Genomic DNA, 18,583 nt, shown 5'->3' with positions numbered 1-18,583 from the left:
ATCGTACTGAGAACATTGCTCTGCCTGCATTTCTCTTACTCTCTCAGTGTCATAGATTCCTGGTCCTTGCAGCAAGATCTACAGTCAGGAAACATGTTTTGTACTGCCTAGGTAAGATGGATCCCAGGTTGAGTGTGTGACTATTAAATAATAAATATAGGTGAAAACTGCAAGTCTGTATGTATATTGACACGATCACAATGTTGCCTTGATGTTGCATAATACAGTTACAATGACCGCAAACCAAATCTGTGTATCAAAAGTGGAAAAAGGCTAACTCAATAAAACAGCTTGTGAAATTGTTGAAACATAATGTGTATTTTTACATACGGCATATAACATGTACACACTTTGAAACCCATTTGGTAGAAGAATATGAAGCCTATGTTTACCAGTATATCCAACTAATTTATATACTAATATAAACTGGGTCGTTCGAGCCCTGAATGCTGATTGGCTGAAAGCTGTGGTATATCAGACCGTATACCACGGGTGTGACAAAACCCGTTGTGCCTAAGAACAGTCCTTAGCCATGGTATATTGGCCATATACCACACCCTCTCGGGCCTTATTGCTTAAACATATAACTCCACATTGTACATTTACTAAACAATGAATACAAACAATGAGTAGGCTACATAAGGTGAAGGTGCCCCATAGCGCAGATCTCAACATCTGAAGTCATCCCAGAATAACGCCTATGTCCATATTCATCCCTGACCTTTGGACCATGCCCATTTATCACATCATAATAAACTATGGTGTTATTTTCCATGGGCCAGAGGTACAGTGGTGAAGCCTATATAGCTAACTTCTGGTTTCAGAGGTAACACATTACAGACATCGCTACATTTAACAACTTTGCAGATATGAAACAAATAGTATGCATCCTGTCGGCAATATATGACAAAGCGGCACTTTGGTGAACATAAATGGGTTGTATGTTTGTATGAATGAATGAATGACATTTTATTTTCATGTCAAATCGCCAGTTGGCAACCCATCCCTTATGGGATTAATTGACACAAACAAACATTACAATAATTCACTGTGATAATTATTCTTCTTTGTATTTAATAATGCTCTGGGGTTTAGGCTAGGTTTACTTGGTGTTGATCTCTTGGGTGTTGCGTTTCCTGTGTGCTTGGTTCTGATTGTTGCGTACCACCTGGCTGATGCAGTAGTCGCTCTCCTGGCCCACCTCCGTCAGGCGGATATCACACTCCACCATGCTGCTGTTGTGAGACATGCCCTCCTCCAACACTTTACCTCCATCCTGAATGAACACAGACAACACAAACAAAACAAAAGCACATGCCAGTTGGTTAATACACCACAGACATCATATGATGCCAAACGCATCATCATCACCAGTTTTTGCTCTGCACTGAAAGTTCGCTATCTTGAAAAGCTGACTGCTGACATGGACACTCTTTTAGGATTGTATTAACAGTGGACAAAACACTAAAATATAGTTTTTAAATGGACTATCCCTTTAAGTCAGATTTTCACTTAGTCTCCCACTGACATCAGTGCATGATAAAGTGGGAGTTAGGATTCGCCCCTATGTCTCACACTGCCTGACATCACACCGTAATCTCGCTCTGGAGAAATTTGGAACAGCTGGGGTCAAGGCTACATAGTATGTAATAGGACAGGAAGGACGATTTCAGTCCTTGAAACCACTGGCTGAATTTACTGTGGGCTACAATAGGCTACTGTGTCATACAAGGTCTCTCCAATGGCCTATTGTACTGTCAACAGTGTTTTACTGTCATGTCTGAGACAAGCGTTTTTCTATTTCAACGTACACTATACCAAGGTCAGACAAGACATATTGATGCACGTGACAGTTTTGCTATGTGGGTGATTTTTTACCCTGTGCACTCCAGTTCCACTTCCTGGGGAAAAACTGACATCTGAAAGGGGAAGCTGCACGAGAGGGAGGGAAAAATACATCCCAAAACAACTCCTACTTAGCTTTCCATTATTGTGTATTTCTGACATGCACATTCATAATTTAAGATGCAAACAGCTTGAATTGTAGAGCTAACATTTGCCTGTTTACTTTCCCATTGGAACCAAGTCTGTATAAAAACTCTCTCTTTGTTTAATGTTTGATCAGTTATTTGTAGTTGTTGAACTACAGTTCCACCTGAAAGGTGTTTGCAGCAGATGTAACATGGATGCTTCGTTATGCCGACCATATTACAACTTGACTTACTGTCCAATTAGTGAAATGTGTTAAATGTTGAATCGGTAATGTGTTTCACTGAATCTAAACTTGAATGATCTAAAATAAAACAATGCCAATGTTTTAAACAGTACAGTACTATGTAATACAGCAGACAGATCATATGATGTAGTTTGTGTCTGAGGTAAGCGCCAGCACTCACTATCCCCAGTCTGTTACAGGACAGGTTGATGCTCCTCAGCGTATTATTCTGGACCAGGACTTGAGACAGGACCGTGGCGGTGGGCTCTGTCATTTCGTTGCCTCCCAGGTGCAGCCATTCCAGGGTGCGGTTCTTCAGCAGGGCCTGGGCAATGGCCTGGCCCCCCTCGTCCCCCAGCCGGTTCAGACGCAGGTTGAGGGACAGCAGGCTGGAGTTCTTGGCAAGGGCGTAGGCTATTGCCTGGGCCCCCGGCCCCCGAATGTTGTTGTCGTAGACAGTGAGGCTCTCCAGCTTGCTCCTAGTTAGTTTAATTTAATTTAATTTGCACAAAATGAATATCCAATAATGACAGGAGAAAACTTGAAAAAATGGAAGGATGAAATAGTATGAATAAATTAATCCAAATAAAGTTTTTAATGAAAATATGTAAATCATTATTTGAATATGTTGGTAACCCGTTGTATAAAAGTGATAATGTCCTCGAAGCCGGTGTTTGGAGGATGTATTGGCACTGTTTGCCGGACCTCAACTTCGTCTCGGGCCTAACAACACCCGTGCCAATATATCCTCCAAACACCGGGTTCTCGGGCATTGTCACTTAAAGGGAACACGTGCATGTGAGGTAGGCAACCCAACAAAATCTCACCTGTTGAGCAGCTTGCCGATGGCCCGGGCACCCCGGTCCCCGATGAGGTTGTGGGAGAGGTTGAGCTCCCTGAGGGATGGGTGGTCCAGGAGGTTGTTCACAAGCTGACGACACTTCTCGTCATCCACTTTGCTTTGGTGGATCCTCAGCACCTGCAACAATAGCAGAGATTTTAAGTATGGGTTTAAAATCTCAAAAACAGGGAGACTTGGCGGGTAGATTTATGTGGCAAAAATGTATAGCTTTAGTTTAACCCGCCTACGTGTTAAAAAAAATATATAAAACAGCAAGCTGGAATCAAATGCCATTCTTTCCACTGATACAACAAAATGTGATGTTGTGGTATTATATTATGCCATGAAGCAATGAATCCCTGTGCTGTAGCATAATAACAGTTGTGTCATACAAGGACGTGTGTTTAGGGTTTCAGCCTCAGGCATTGTTGTATTGGCACTGTTTGCTTCAGATGAAGGTGGTCAGATGAAGCAGAAGGTGGTCAGATGAAGCAGATGCTAAGCTACAGTACTGTTTTGCTAGCACAGACTGGAATATGTTCCGGGATTCTTCCGATGGCATTGAGGAGTACACCACATCAGTCACTGGCTTCATCAATAAGTGCATCGATGACGTCGTCCCCACAGTGACTGTACGTACATACCCCAACCAGAAGCCATGGATTACAGGTAACATCCGCACTGAGCTAAAGGGTAGAGCTGCCGCTTTCAAGGTGCGGGACTCTAACCCGGAAGCATATAAGAAATCCCGCTATGCCCTCCGACGAACCATCAAACAGGCAAAGTGTCAATACAGGACTAAGATCGAATCGTACTACACCGGCTCTTACGCTCATCTGATGTGGCAGGGATTGAAAACTATTACAGACTACAAAGGGAAGCACAGCCGCGAGCTGCCCAGTGACACGAGCCTTCAAGACGAGCTAAATTACTTCTATGCTCGCTTCGAGGCAAGTAACACTGAAACACGCATGAGAGCATCAGCTGTTCCGAACGACTGTGTGATCATGCTCTCTGTAGCCGATGTGAGTAAGACCTTTAAACAGTTCAACATTCACAAGGCCGCAGGGCCAGACGGCTTACATGTACTCTGAGCATGCGCTGATCAACTGGCAAGTGTCTTAACTGACATTTTCAACCTCTCCCTGTCTGAGTCTGTAATACCAGCATGTTTCAAGCAGACCACCATAGTCCCTGTGCCCAAGAACACTAAGGTAACATGCCTAAATGACTACCAACCTGTAGCACTCACGTCTGTAGCCATGAAGTGCTTTGAAAGGCTGGTCATGGCTAACATCAACACCATTATCCCAGAAACCCTAGACCCACTCCAATTTGCATACCGCCCCAACAGATCCACAGATGATGCAATCTCTATTGCACTCCTGTTACGAGAATTTCTATCTCTAATTCAACTTAAGCTTGAATCATTACCAGAGGTTGTAAGGCTCTGGTTTTAATCATCAATGATTCAAGGTCCACAACCCACAAGGATTATCTGTATCTTTATTCATGGAGAGCTCTGCTGCCCAAAACACATACATACTGTTTTATACTCCTTCCACACAAAGGCACCCTGCTCCGCCCACCTCTAGGAGGCCCCCTGTAACCCATTTTCTCAGTCCCCTTCACCCTGGAATGTTTAGTCCCGCCCCCCTCTGTTAGTAGGTTGACAATACATTATAATTCTAACACAGTTCACACATTTATACTGTATTTGGGGTGAAATCCTTTAGTCATTATTCTTAAAATACAAATTAATCTAACAACTCCACACTGCCCTTTCACACCCGGACAAAAGGAACACCTATGTGAGAATGCTATTCATTGACTACTGCTCAGCGTTCAACACCATAGTGCCCTCAAAGCTCATCACTAAGCTAAGGACCCTGGGACTAAACACCTCCCTCTTCAACTGGATCCTGGACTTCCTGACGGGCCGCCCCAAGGTGGTAAGGGTAGGTAACAACACATCTGGGGCTGGCACTCACTACATATTTGTCGCCAAACCCACTGGCTCCAGGTCATCTATAAATCACTGCTAGGCAAATCCCTGTCTTATCTTAGCTCACTGGTCACCATAGCAACACCCACCCCTAGTCTGCGCTCCAGCAGGTATATCTCACTGGTCATCCCCAAAGCCAACACCTCCTTTGGCCGCCATTCCTTCCAGTTCTCTGCTGCCAATGACTAGAACGAACTCCAACAATCTCTGAAGCTGGAGACTCTTATCTCCCTCACTAACTTTAAGCGTCAGTTGTCAGAGCAGCTTACCAATCACTGCACCTGTACACAGCCATTCTGAAATTAGCCCACCCAACTACCTCATCCCCATATTGTTATTTATTTTGCTAATTTGCACCCCAGTATCTCTATTTGCACATCATCTTTTGCCCATCTATCCTTCCAGTGTTAATACGAAATTGTAACTATTTTGCACTATGGCCTATTTATTGCCTTACCTCCATAACTTACTACATTCGCACACACTGTATATATATTTTCTGTTGTATTATTGACTTTATGTTTTGTTTACCCCATATGTAACTCTGTGTTGTTGTTTTTATCGCACTGCTTTGCTTTATCTTGGCCAGGTCGCAGTTGTAAATGAGAACTTGTTCTCAACTGGCTTACCTGGTTAAATAAAGGTGAAATAAATAAAATAAAAATAACAAATCTGCCACGCTGATCCTCAACACGGGGGCCCCTCAGGGGTGCGTGCTCAGTCCCCTCCTGTACTCCCTGTTCACGCATGACTCCATGGCCTGGCACGACTCCAGCACCATCATTAAGTTTGCCAACGACACAACAGTGGTAGGCCTAATCACCGACAACGACGAGACAGCCTATAGGGAGGAGGTCAGAGACCTGGCTGTGTGGTGCCAGGACAACAACCTCTCCCTCAACGTGATCAAGACAAAGGAGATGATTGAGGACTACAGGAAAAAGAAGAGGACCGAGCACACCTCCATTCTCATTGACAGGGCTGTAGTGGAGCAGGTTGAGAGCTTCAAGTTCGTTGGTATCCACATCACCAACAAACTAACATGGTCCAAGCACACCAAGACAGTCGTGAAGAGGGCACGACAAAACCTATTCCCCCTGAAAAGATCTGGAGTGGGTCCTCAGATCCTCAAAAGGTTCTACAACTGCACCATCGAGAGCATCCTGACTGGTTGCATCACTGCCTGGTATGGCAACTGCTCGGCCTCCGACCGCAAGGCACTACAGAGGGTAGTGCGTACAGCCCAGTACATCACTGGGGCCAAGCTTCCTGCCATCCAGGACCTCTATACCAGGCGGTGTCAGAGGAAGGCCCTAAAAATTGTCAAAGACTCCAACCACCCCAGTCATAGACTGTTCTCTCTGCTACCGCACGGCAAGCGGTACCGGAGCGCCAAGTCTAGGTCCAAAAGGCTTCTTAACAGCTTCTACCCCCAAGCCATAAGACTCCTGAACATCTAATCAAATGGCTACCCAGACTATTTGCATTGTCCCCCCCCACCCACCCCCTCTTTCATGCTGCTGCCACTCTCTGTTTATTATCTATGCATAGTCACTTTAACTCTACCTACATGTACATATTACCTCGACTAACCGGTGCCCCCGCACATTGACTCAGTACCGGTACCCCCTGTATATCTCCCGAGTGGCGCAGTGGTCTCAGGCACTAAGTGCTAGCTGTGCCACTAGAGATCCTGGTTCGAATACAGGCTCTGTCGTAGCCGGCCGCGACCGGGAGACCCATGGGGCGGCGCACAATTGGCCCAGCGTCGTCCAGGGTAGGGGAGGGAATGGCCGGCAGAGATGTAGCTCAGTTGGTAGAGCATGGCGTTTGCAACGCCAGGGTTGTGGGTTCGATTCCCACGGGGGGCCAGTATGAAAAAAATAATAATTATGTAAGTCGCTCTGGATAAGAGTGTCTGCTAAATTACTAAAAATGAAAAAATTTATATACAGTGGGGAGAACAAGTATTTGATACACTGCCGATTTTGCAGGTTTTCCTACTTACAAAGCATGTAGAGGTCTGTAATTTTTATCATAGGTACACTTCAACTGTGAGAGACGGAATCTAAAACAAAAATCCAGAAAATCACATTGTATGATTTTTAAGTAATTCATTTGCATTTTATTGCATGACATAAGTATTTCATACATCAGAAAAGCAGAACTTAATATTTGGTACAGAAACCTTTGTTTGCAATTACAGAGATCATACGTTTCCTGTAGGTCTTGACCAGGTTTGCACACACTGCAGCAGGGATTTTGGCCCACTCCTCCATACAGACCTTCTCCAGATCCTTCAGGTTTCGGGGCTGTCGCTGGGCAATAAAGACTTTCAGCTCCCTCCAAAGATTTTCTATTGGGTTCAGGTCTGGAGACTGGCTAGGCCACTCCAGGACCTTGAGATGCTTCTTACGGAGCCATGCCTTAGTTGCCCTGGCTGTGTGTTTCGGGTCGTTGTCATGCTGGAAGACCCAGCCACGACCCATCTTCAATGCTCTTACTGAGGGAAGGAGGTTGTTGGCCAAGATCTCGCGATACCTGGCCCCATCCATCCTCCCCTCAATACGGTGCAGTCGTCCTGTCCCCTTTGCAGAAAAGCATCCCCAAAGAATGATGTTTCCACTTCCATGCTTCACGGTTGGGATGGTGTTCTTGGGGTTGTACTCATCCTTCTTCTTCCTCCAAACACGGCGAGTGGAGTTTAGACCAAAAGCTCTATTTTTGTCTCATCAGACCACATGACCTTCTCCCATTCCTCCTCTGGATCATCCAGATGGTCATTGGCAAACTTCAGACGGGCCTGGACATGCGCTGGCTTGAGCAGGGGGACCTTGCGTGCGCTGCAGGATTATAATCCATGACGGCGTAGTGTGTTACTAATGGTTTTCTTTGAGACTGTGGTCCCAGCTCTCTTCAGGTCATTGACCAGGTCCTGCCGTGTAGTTCTGGGCTGATCCCTCACCTTTCTCATGATCATTGATGCCCCACGAGGTGAGATGTTGCATGGAGCCCCAGACCGAGGGTGATTGACCGTCATCTTGAACTTCTTCCATTTTCTAATAATTGCGCCAACAGTTGTTGCCTTCTCACCAAGCTGCTTGCATATTGTCCTGTAGCCCATCCCAGCCTTGTGAAGGTTTACAATTGTATCCCTGATGTCCTTACACAGCTCTCTGGTCTTGGCCATTGTGGAGAGGTTGGAGTCTGTTTGATTGAGTGTGTGCACAGGTGTCTTTTATACAGGTAACGAGTTCAAACAGGTGCAGTTAATACAGGTAATGAGTGGAGAACAGGAGGGCTTCTTAAAGAAAAACGAACAGGTCTGTGAGAGCTGGAATTCTTACTGGTTGGTAGGTGATCAAATACTTATGTCATGCAATAAAATGCAAATTAATTACTTAAAAATCATACAATGTGATTTTCTGGATTTTTGTTTTAGATTCCGTCTCTCACAGTTGAAGTGTACCTATGATAAAAATTACAGACCTCTACATGCTTTGTAAGTAGGAAAACCTGCAGAATCGGCAGTGTATCAAATACTTGTTCTCCCCACTGTATATCTCCTCGCTATTGTTATTTTTACTGCTGCTCTTTAATTATTTGTTACTGTTATTTCGTATTATTTTATAATGTATTTTTGTGTGATTTTTTGGGGTATTCTTTCTTAAAACTGCATTGTTGGTTAAGTGCTTGTAAGTAAGCATTTCACTGTATTGGGCGCGTGACAAATCAAATTTGATTTGATTTATACTTCCTCTGATGTAAGTAGAGCATTATAATAGGTCTGTGATACTGCAGTTTGTTTCACCTCATTTGAAACAGAATCTTTGTTACTGATGCTTACTGAGGAAGTGCTTGGCACAGAGCAGAACAGAAATGCTCCAGACAACCTGACTCCATCCTGTATAGGAAAGCAGAGCGACAAAGCCAAAGGGCACCATGCCAGTGAACACTGAGAGGGAGTCGATCGATACTCACCCTCAAGGTCTTACAGGACTTCAAGGCCTTGGCCAGCGACTCGCAGTCGCGGAAGGTGAACTCAAAGAGGTTCCACTCAAAGTTCATGCCGCATCCCTTGACCCGGTAGACCACGTGCAGCTCCTCCAGGTGGCTCATCTTGTCCAGCAGAATGCCAAAGTCAAAGTGGTCTATGGATGGCCCGTCCATGCCCATGTCGCTGGCCGAGTCCGAGTTGTCGTCGTCCTCAGACTTCTGGGGCTCCTTGATTGGCGGCAGCAGCTGCGAGATGTCCAGCCTCTTGACGTAGTTCCGGGACAGAGGCACCATGTCCAGCACTGTCTTGGGGTCGGTGGCATCAGGGATGAAGAGCTCGATGATGTTCTCCAGGTGCCTCTCAAAGAACATGCGCTTCCAGCTGTGGCCGTATGAGGAGACGTCACACAGGCCCCAGCGCTGTTTGCAGCAGCGCTTCCAGTAGCCTTCGTCGTTGATCAGGTTGGCGGTCACCTGCAGGGGCAGGGACGGAGACAGCCTCTCCAGGACATAGTCTTTGTGGCTGGGGAGAAGTTCTTCGAGGATGGGCTTCTCTGTGAGCAAGGTATAGAGGTTGAATTATGTGATCAAATAAACAACTGACTTGATTAATTTACTGAATAAATAACGTAGAATATATAGAATAAAACATACCCTCAAAGTTTATCACTATGTGTTGCAGACAGAGGCTGGATAAAAGGGGCACTATAGTGAGGGACCACTCTGGATCTTCTGCAATGATCCTGCGCATCTTCCTGGGGTCTGCAGCCAAGTTGAGTTTTGCTACTGGGGGATACATGCCAACCCCAGGAGACTTGGACATTGTTGCAGTCATACTTGAATTTTTGGGGAATTACCTGTTCAATATGAGAAACACTTTTTACTGAGTTTAACCAGAGACAATTCTCAAAATGCAATGTTAGAGTTTGCAAATAAACCATAGTCAAATATAGTATTACTGCCACATTATTTGAAATATATGACATACACATTTGAGCAGGGATTCTGTAACTTGTTAAGCCCATCTATGTAGCTACTTTGAACTAATGCTGGCATTATTAGTCCTTCCAAACATGAGAGCTAACGTTAGCCTAACTAAGTTAGTAACTTATCAGCCTATTAGCTAACTTTAGCAAGCTAAGTTACTTGACATAGCAGGATAGCTAACTTTAGCTAACCACTGCAATGCATAGCTACCTAAATGCTGCAAATTCTCGATTTATCTGATAACGAGTGCACATGTTAGTTAGCTAGCTAGCTTACCTTGTTTTGCCTTGGTCGACCGACGTTGCCGTGGTTACAAACAAGCACATTTGCTCGTAGGAGAAACGCCTCCGGTGGGAAGTGGTTTCCACTAGATTCCACAGCCACAAAGTCAGAATTGGCTATATCATAGAAATTAATGAAAAAACATTTATGGTTAGGGTTAGGCATAAGCTTAGCAGTGTCGTTAAGGTTAGGGTTAGGGTTAAGGTTAGGGTTGGGTTTAAAATCTAATTTTAATAAGAGAAATTGTAGAAATAGGCAGAGTTTAGCCATAATAATGACTTTGTGGCTGTGGAAGTTGCAACAGGACAGTCAAGCAGACAATCTGGACATTTGGTTGCAATATGCATGATACATCCATATACTGAGTGCATGAATGTTTCACTATTATTTTATTATTTCCAGGACCAGAATAATGCATAATTGTTTTACCTAAACATAAAGTCAAACAAGTCACAATTCTTAGGGGTGACCAACATTTATGCAGTAGCCTCCAGCAGATGTGCAGAATTCCAGAATGTTCCCTCTGTCCAGGCTATTCCCTGCCTCCTGTCTCTCTGGTCCCCCAGGAGTCTGCTTCAGTTTTGATGACAGCAGCCAAAAAGAGTGTGTGTACTGCTTCCATGTGCATAATTTATATTTGCATAAAACATTTTAAATCAGCGGTAGTACTGGCTAGTTAGCAGTGGTAGAAAAACCAGTACAAGATGTTGAAACCATGTTACCCTATAACCCCAACCCAGTAAATAGATACAATAATTATAATTTATTTTATTGACCTGTCTGTTTTTTAAATCAACAATGAGTGGGTGGCATGATTCACCATTCTTGTACATATAATACATTCACAAAAAGTGTACAATCCCAATCTCAGCAGTTAGGCTAAATGTAATTCAAAAGAAAAACACATTAGTTTTGCTTAGATGGCTGTGGACAACAGTAATTGCCAGTGTTTCCCTTGCCGCAACGGGTTATAGGAGCTGGAGGTCAGTTGATTTCCCGTGGAAGTGAATGACCGAGCTATGTGGGGTGATGTCAACCGCGACCACGTGGTGTCCATGGGACCTGCTAAAAGAAGAGAAAACCGCAACTTCAATATCTTACTCTCAGGGGTAGTAACACCAAAGCAACACAATACCAGTGGGGGTAGTAACACCTAAGCAACACAATACCAGTGAGCAGGAACAACGTCTCAATTAAATTCATGGTATAAAGCTGACATCCAGCGTGCCTTTGTCTGAGACTGTAATGTCATGACTGATGATAAACTGTGGACAAAACGTCATGTATTGATAGAAAGTGAACACAGAGCTAGCTGCGTCTGGCACATATTGTGGTACCTGGTCGTTGACCTTGTTATCCGGCTTGGAGATCTTGGTGACTTTGATCATAGAAAGGACCTGGGCCTGCCTCGGTATAAAGGGGTACCTCAGGCCGTCGGACTTCAGACACTTAGTGTGTATGCGGTCACACTTATAACCATAAGAACAGCAGTGGACGCCATCCAGACAGCACGCGCTCTACGAAACAGAGATATACAAGTTCATGTTTTGCGTTACACATTTTAAGTAGAAATATAGAAATATAGATTAACTTTAACTTTACTGTCTAGTTACTATTGTAAGTAGAATGTAACAAGCATTAATTACACAGTAGCCTAACAACAAAACTGTGAAATAACAACAAACATTTTTACAATATATATTTAACCCGTTAGCCAAGATATAAAGTTACAGTAGACCAGGGGTCTGAAATTACCGGCCTGCGGGCCCAGATTCACACAACACTTCTTAAGCAAAAACCATGTAATGACCTTGGTTATATCTAAGATATAAACTACTTTTATCCGTAGGTTATTTTCAATGTGTTACCACCTTTAATAACATAAATGCCAAGTAACAAACGACATGTGACTGAATGCTAAGTAGCCATGTTCCCCCCCCCAAAAAAAATGGCAGTTAAGAAGAAATGTCTTCTTAAGAAGGTTTTGTGAATCTGGGCCCTATTGGCCAAATGCTGCCCTCTGGACTTTGGTGACGAAGATCAAATGTGGTCCCCGGGCAAAATTAGTTTGAGACCCCTGAACTACATTTACATTTACATTTTAGACCATGAAGCCAACATACAAGTAGAAAGACACTACTCACAGGGGGAAATGGACAGCAGCTCCACCCGCCCTCGGGTTGACGGCAGCAGGGCAGATATTTGAGCCATCACTGTGCACCACAGAGCAGCATTGCTCTGGGACGATATCAGACTTGAGTGGGGGAGAGACAGGAGAGCATGGTTCCTCTGCAGCCACCTTCTTCAGCATGGGCACGCTGTTCCATGGTTGGTCATCTTTCGTACACATCTGGTCCGTGGTGTTGCAGCTGAATCCGGACGGGCAACAGTGGGTCAGAGCAACACATGTCAGAGCAACACACTGCCTAGGAAAACAAACATAATGAAAATAAAAGTTATGTGGTCTGTGAATACCTTGTAATTCATATGTAATGAATCTGTAATACCTCTCAGTGAGCTCTGATGAGGGTCTTAGTTTTGACCGAAAAGTTGGTTTTACCATTGAAGAATGACATTTACACTAGTGGTGTCAAATTTGTTTCCTACTCACACAGGGAACTGGACAGCAGGAGTATCCTCCATTGGTCATACAGCAGGTTGACTGACAAGAGCAGACTTTTCCATCAGCAGGCGGTGTAGCAAGAGGCAGACCCTGCCACCACTAACACCATGCAGCAATGTTCCACATCTAAGGACAGAGAATAAACAAGTGTTATAGAAGCATTGTTTTATTTGCCAAGATTGAAATTAATGATATTGTGACACACTAAATTATTTCAAATTGCAGTTTCACTTACCTTACCTCTTGTAAGGTAAGTGTATGAAACAATGTAAAGGGCGACTCCTCAAACAACGCAATTAAACAACGTAAAGGGCGACTCCTCAAACAACGTAATTAAACAATGTAAAGGGCGACTCCTCAAACAACGTAATTAAACAATGTAAAGGGCGCCTCCTCAAACAACATAATTAAACAACGTAAAGGCCCCTCCTCAAACAACATAATTAAACAACGTAAAGGGCGACTCCTCAAACAAGGTAATTAAACAAGGTAAAGGGCGCCTCCTCAAACAAAACACACCTTTTTATGCTGTACAGTAGATTTAATCTACCCACTTTTAATAAGGACCTAACTGACCTAACCTGACGTCAATGATACTGACCTCAATTAGGGCTCATTTCTTTATCCAGTGTGTTGTTAAGTTCAAAAGAATACAATATAAAAATTGCTGACACCATTCAAACCAATGAGGGTTCGGAACATTAAAGCCAATTATCTCCGAATTATCTTTTTGTAGATAGAACCTTATAGTCCCAAGCTCTCAAAATGGGTTATTGATGAATACCCAAATGTTAAATTATGCAACAAGGATATTCCATAGCACTAGTAACAAGACAATTTCAGCCAGTAGAACTGATTCTGATCGTCAGCGAAAAAACATTTTCCTGATTTATGTTCAGCTGAAGCTTGGCTGGCAGCTCAAAGACATCCCTGCAGGGAACCTGCACAGTGATGTCACGCCACATCTCACAACAAAAGACTATACACGTGTAATTACAATTACTGTCTGCCATCTTTGTTTCTGTCTGTTACACAACATTATATCAATTACCCTCGAAGCACTCGTTTGGGTAAATTACTACTATCCAAACATGTAGGCCTACTGCTCTTATTAAACAATGATTTGATTACATCACACCAAGCTATAATGTATGAATGTTATAAGTATTATTAGAGGCTGCCTTACCAAGGCAATTGGGAAAGATGAAGAAAAAAAGCACAGGGCTTGGGCAGTGAGCTGCTTGGTGCTGGGCAGTGAGCTGCTTGGTGCTGGGCAGTGAGCTGCTTGGTGCTGGGCAGTGAGCTGCTTGGTGCAGAGTGGAGTGGACATCATAACTCACCCTGCATGCTACGCAACGCATACTGTACAACCTCAACACACAGAACTGTCGATGCAGTGTAGCTGTGTGCCATGATCCTGCTGTGTGGATCATTTGTGAGCAAGCTGGCAGATGGAACGAGGATTTTGGATAAGATGCATTTGGAGAGGATCCATCATCCATCCCAAAGCATCTAAACAAGCAGATTCTCTAGTCTAAAACCATGCTGGAACTACGACATATTAATGTCTTGCCACTGCAAGAGCGGCTTTATCATGTGTTGAATGAAAGAATCACACACCAAAACATAACATATCTTAAATCAAATCTAATTGTATTTGTCACATGCGCTGAATACAACTGGTGTAGACTTTACCGTGAAATGCTTGCATACGAGCCCTTCCCAACGATGCTGCACATTAGATTTTACAAATAATAATAAAAATAAAATAGTAACACAAGAGGAATAAAATAACATACATAAGAATGGAGCTATATACAGTACCAGTACCAGATCAATGTGCAAAGGTACGAGGTATTTGAGGTAGATATTTACATGAAGGCAGGGTAAAGTGACTAGGCATCAGGATATATATAAATAATAATAAGAGTAACATAAAGAACAAAGTATTACGTGTTAATTTAAAAACAGACAACCCAATAATGATGATCAATTTAGAGCCATGAAGCCTATCTGAAGAGTTTGACAATAAAACCTAAGTAGGGGAACTATTTTTACACCACTTTTAGGTTTCACTATACATTCTATACATTCTCCCAGACACTGGACACAAAAAACAGCTAGATCAGCCTTAGAAAATCCCCCAATTATGCCATCCTCAGCCTATAACAATGACCACCGAGGCCTGGAGTTGACCGTCTATGACAGGAGCCAGTGCTAGTGGCTCTTATCATCAGCTGCAGCACTAGGGAGGCTCCGGAGAGGCGGGGCTGGGACAACAACAAAAGCCAGAAAGCCGCTGGGTCCTAATTTTCTGTGTGTAACCCTCATCTGGAGTCTGTGTAGCTACCTTTCCCTGACTCCCCCTGCACTCTGTCCTGCTGCAGCTTCATTGAGTGGAGCTTGTTTCTTCAAAGGGTTTGAAGCGAGTTCAGAGGCATGTCAGTTTGGCACAGCAGCACTATGCTGACTCTCCCAACAGCCCCAAGCTGATAAAGAACAGTAGGAATAGGATGTTTACTTAACTTAAAGCTTACTGTTTGACAGTATGCATCAATGACAAGTCATATACACATTCCTATTAGTATTTAGGTTCTAGAATTTAGGACTAGATGATATGGAGTGGGGGAAGGGGTTAGGCAGGGGAAATGCTTTACTTTTTCATGACACTGGAGGCCTAATGACATAATATGGTGTATTAGGAGGATCTTCGCTTAATTATGTAATAAGATGGGTAATCCTAGTCAGTAACTTAATTGGACATGACCGGTCACATGGTGCGACCCAAATGCTTCAGCGTGACGAGGGAGGGAGGGGGCGAGAGAGAGGGGGAGCAAGAGAGAGAGGGAGGGAGAGAAAGCGTGAACAAGAGAGAAAGAGTGATAGGGTAACTGTTGCTGACATTGTTCTTTTCATGACACATCATGGTAGAGGCTCCTGGAGGAGGTGGAGGGATGCAGGGAGGGGAGCGGCGGCTCTGACTAGGGCTCCGGGGCTGTCCGTCACTGTCGTCCTGGTGTAACGCAGCCTGACAGACACACGCTTCCCTTGCTCTCGGCTTCTAATGGACTGGCATGACATGGGCCTTCTCCACGGAGCAGAGGAGGAGAGAGTCTCCGGAAGCAGGCACTGAAACGCACTCGGGATATCAACCTAGTGGGGGGGAATGAATCACAGTGTTGGGGATCACAGGCTGCATCTGCTCTAGCCTGGAACTGAAGTAGAATAATGTGTGGGGAAATCCAGTGTCATCTATGAGTCTCGCACGGCTTAGTGATGTTGTTAGTTAGGCTTTGCTCTTTTAGTGTAGCCTCTTCTCCCCATTGCTTTGTGTCTGAAGAACTCAAAAAGATTATGTGTAACACTGTGGGGAAAATCTGCATATGTCGATAAGACTAATCAAAGCAGATTTATTAACAAACCACAGAACCTCATAATTTATGTTGGTAGTTACAGTAGAATTGACAGGGGATACAACATCTATGGTTGAAAAGAGCAGAGAGAATCTGTCAATAGAGAAAGCAGTCAATGCAGTGTTAAAAAAAATGAATGCCCACACATTTCCAGAAGTGCTGATGTCATTGCGTTCCCAGTTAAAGCCAACTTATGCTTTATCTGACAAATGTGGACGGAGGCGCCGTATGGATGGTGTGACGCAATTGCGGAGCTTCCGGAGGCACGCAGAGGGCAAATCGAGTCTGTACCGCATCGCCGTGCGCCTCTTAAATTTTGTAACAATGCGGAGGGCTCCGTATTGCTCCGCATTGACATGATTGGTTGACGGTAGGTGAGGGTGGGAGGTCCTGTACAAACAAAAACTCACTTCCTTCACAACAGCTCTGCGCTGTCAAGTGAAGTGCAAGGAGTATGAATGCCCTGACTTCCGCAGAGTCCGGGTCACAATAAATGCTTCACGGCCAATGCAGACGTCCGAATGACCATGCAGCGCCTTTAACAGTGCAGGTATCCCCTCTGCTGCATCATACAACACAGTAGGATTTTGGCCCAAATATCTCACCTGTTTCATACGGATAAGACCTTTGCTATTGTAAAAATGTCATAAATGCCATCTTTATTTACGACTGAATGTACGGTGCCTTCAGAAAGTATTCACACCCCTTGACTTTTTCCACATGTTGTATTACAGCATGGATTTAACATCTATTACGTTGAGATTTCGTGTCACTGATCTACACACAACACATTTACATTTTAGTCATTTAGCAGACGCTCTTATCCAGAGCGACTTACAGTTAGTGCATACATCATTTTTTATACTGGCCCCCCGTGGGAATCGAACCCACAACCCTGGCGTTGCAAACGCCATGCTCTACCAACCAAGCTACATCCTTGCCGGCCATTCCCTCCCCTACCCTGGACGACGCTGGGCCAATTGTGCGCCGCCCCATGGGTCTCCCGGTCGCGGCCGGCTACGACAATACCCCATAACGTCAAAGTGGAATTATGTTTTTAGAAATTAATTAAAAGATACATCTGAAATGTCTTGAGTCATTACATATTCAAACCTTTATGGCAAGCCTAAATAAGTTCAGGAGTAAAAATGTCACTTAATAAGTTGCATGGACTCACTCTGTGCGCAATAATAATGTTTAACATGATCTTGGAATGACTACCCACCTCTGTACCTCATACACACAATTATCTGTAAGGTCCCTAAGTCAAGCAGTGAATTTCAAGCACAGATTCAACCACAAAGACCAAGGAGGTTTTCCTATGGTTTGCAAAGACAGCCACCTATTGGTAGATGGGTAAAACAAATTGATATCACTGAGCATAGTGCAGTTATTAATTTTACACTTTGGATAGTGTATCAATACACCCAGTCACTCCAAAGATACAGGCGTCCTTCCTAACTCAGTTGCCGGAGAGTAAGGAAACCGCTCAGGGGCTTCACCATGAGGCCAATGGTGACTTTAAAACAATTACAGAGTTGATTGGCTGTGATAGGAGAAAACTGAGGATGGTCAACAACATTGTAGTTACTCCACAATACTAACCTAAATGACAGAGTGAAAAGAATATAGCCTGTACAGAATAAAAAATCTTCCAAAACATGCATCCTGTTTGCAATAAGACTCTAAAGTAATACTACAACAAATGTGTCAAAGAAATATACTTTTTGTCCTGAATACATAGCGTTATGTTTGGGGCAAAATCGAACACATAATTGAGTACCACTATTCATATTCTCAAGCATGGCGTTGGCTGCATCATGTTATGTTTATGCTTGTCTTCGGCAAGGACTAGGGAGTTTAAGATTAAAATAAACGTAACAGAGCTAAGCGCAGGAAAACCTGGTTTTGTCTGCTTTCCAACAGACACTGGGAGACAAATTCACCTTTCAGCAGGTCAATAACAAGGCCAAATATACACTGGAGTTGCATACCAAGAAGCATAGAATGTTCCTGAGTGGCCTAGTTACAGTTTTGACTTAAATCGGCTTGAAAATCTATGGCAAGACTTGAAAATGGCTGTCTAGCTCTGATCAACAACCAACATGACGATATAAATTAAAAAAAGAATGGATAAATATTGTACAAACCAGGTGTGCAAAGCTCTTAGAGACTTACCCAGAAAGACTCAAAGCTGTAATTACTGTCAAAGGTGATTCTA

General features: G+C 43.8%; 1 protein-coding gene and 1 long non-coding RNA gene across 2 annotated transcripts; both read right to left on the bottom strand.

Moving 5' to 3' along the window:
* On the bottom strand, nucleotides 1-10,411 carry tcte1 (t-complex-associated-testis-expressed 1). Its single transcript, XM_041865773.1, has 6 exons — nucleotides 10,321-10,411; nucleotides 9,712-9,914; nucleotides 9,043-9,611; nucleotides 3,043-3,194; nucleotides 2,397-2,694; nucleotides 1-1,276 (listed from the first exon to the last, which is right to left on the bottom strand). The coding sequence occupies exons 2-6, from the start codon at nucleotides 9,890-9,892 to the stop codon at nucleotides 1,103-1,105; spliced, it is 1,374 nt and encodes a 457-aa protein (XP_041721707.1). The 5' UTR covers nucleotides 9,893-9,914; nucleotides 10,321-10,411; the 3' UTR covers nucleotides 1-1,102.
* Nucleotides 10,412-10,737: 326 nt separating this feature from the next.
* LOC121552755 lies at nucleotides 10,738-14,612 on the bottom strand. Its single transcript, XR_005997291.1, has 4 exons — nucleotides 12,938-14,612; nucleotides 12,471-12,752; nucleotides 11,664-11,843; nucleotides 10,738-11,391 (listed from the first exon to the last, which is right to left on the bottom strand). It is a non-coding gene; the product is annotated as an uncharacterized LOC121552755 (long non-coding RNA).
* Nucleotides 14,613-18,583: the final 3,971 nt, after the last annotated feature.

This window comes from Coregonus clupeaformis, chromosome 36 (assembly GCF_020615455.1).
Source record: "Coregonus clupeaformis isolate EN_2021a chromosome 36, ASM2061545v1, whole genome shotgun sequence".
In the NCBI taxonomy this organism is placed as follows: Eukaryota; Metazoa; Chordata; class Actinopteri; order Salmoniformes; family Salmonidae; genus Coregonus; species Coregonus clupeaformis.
The sequence above is the reverse complement of the archived record's forward strand: the minus strand, read 5'-3'. Positions and strand labels throughout refer to the sequence as shown.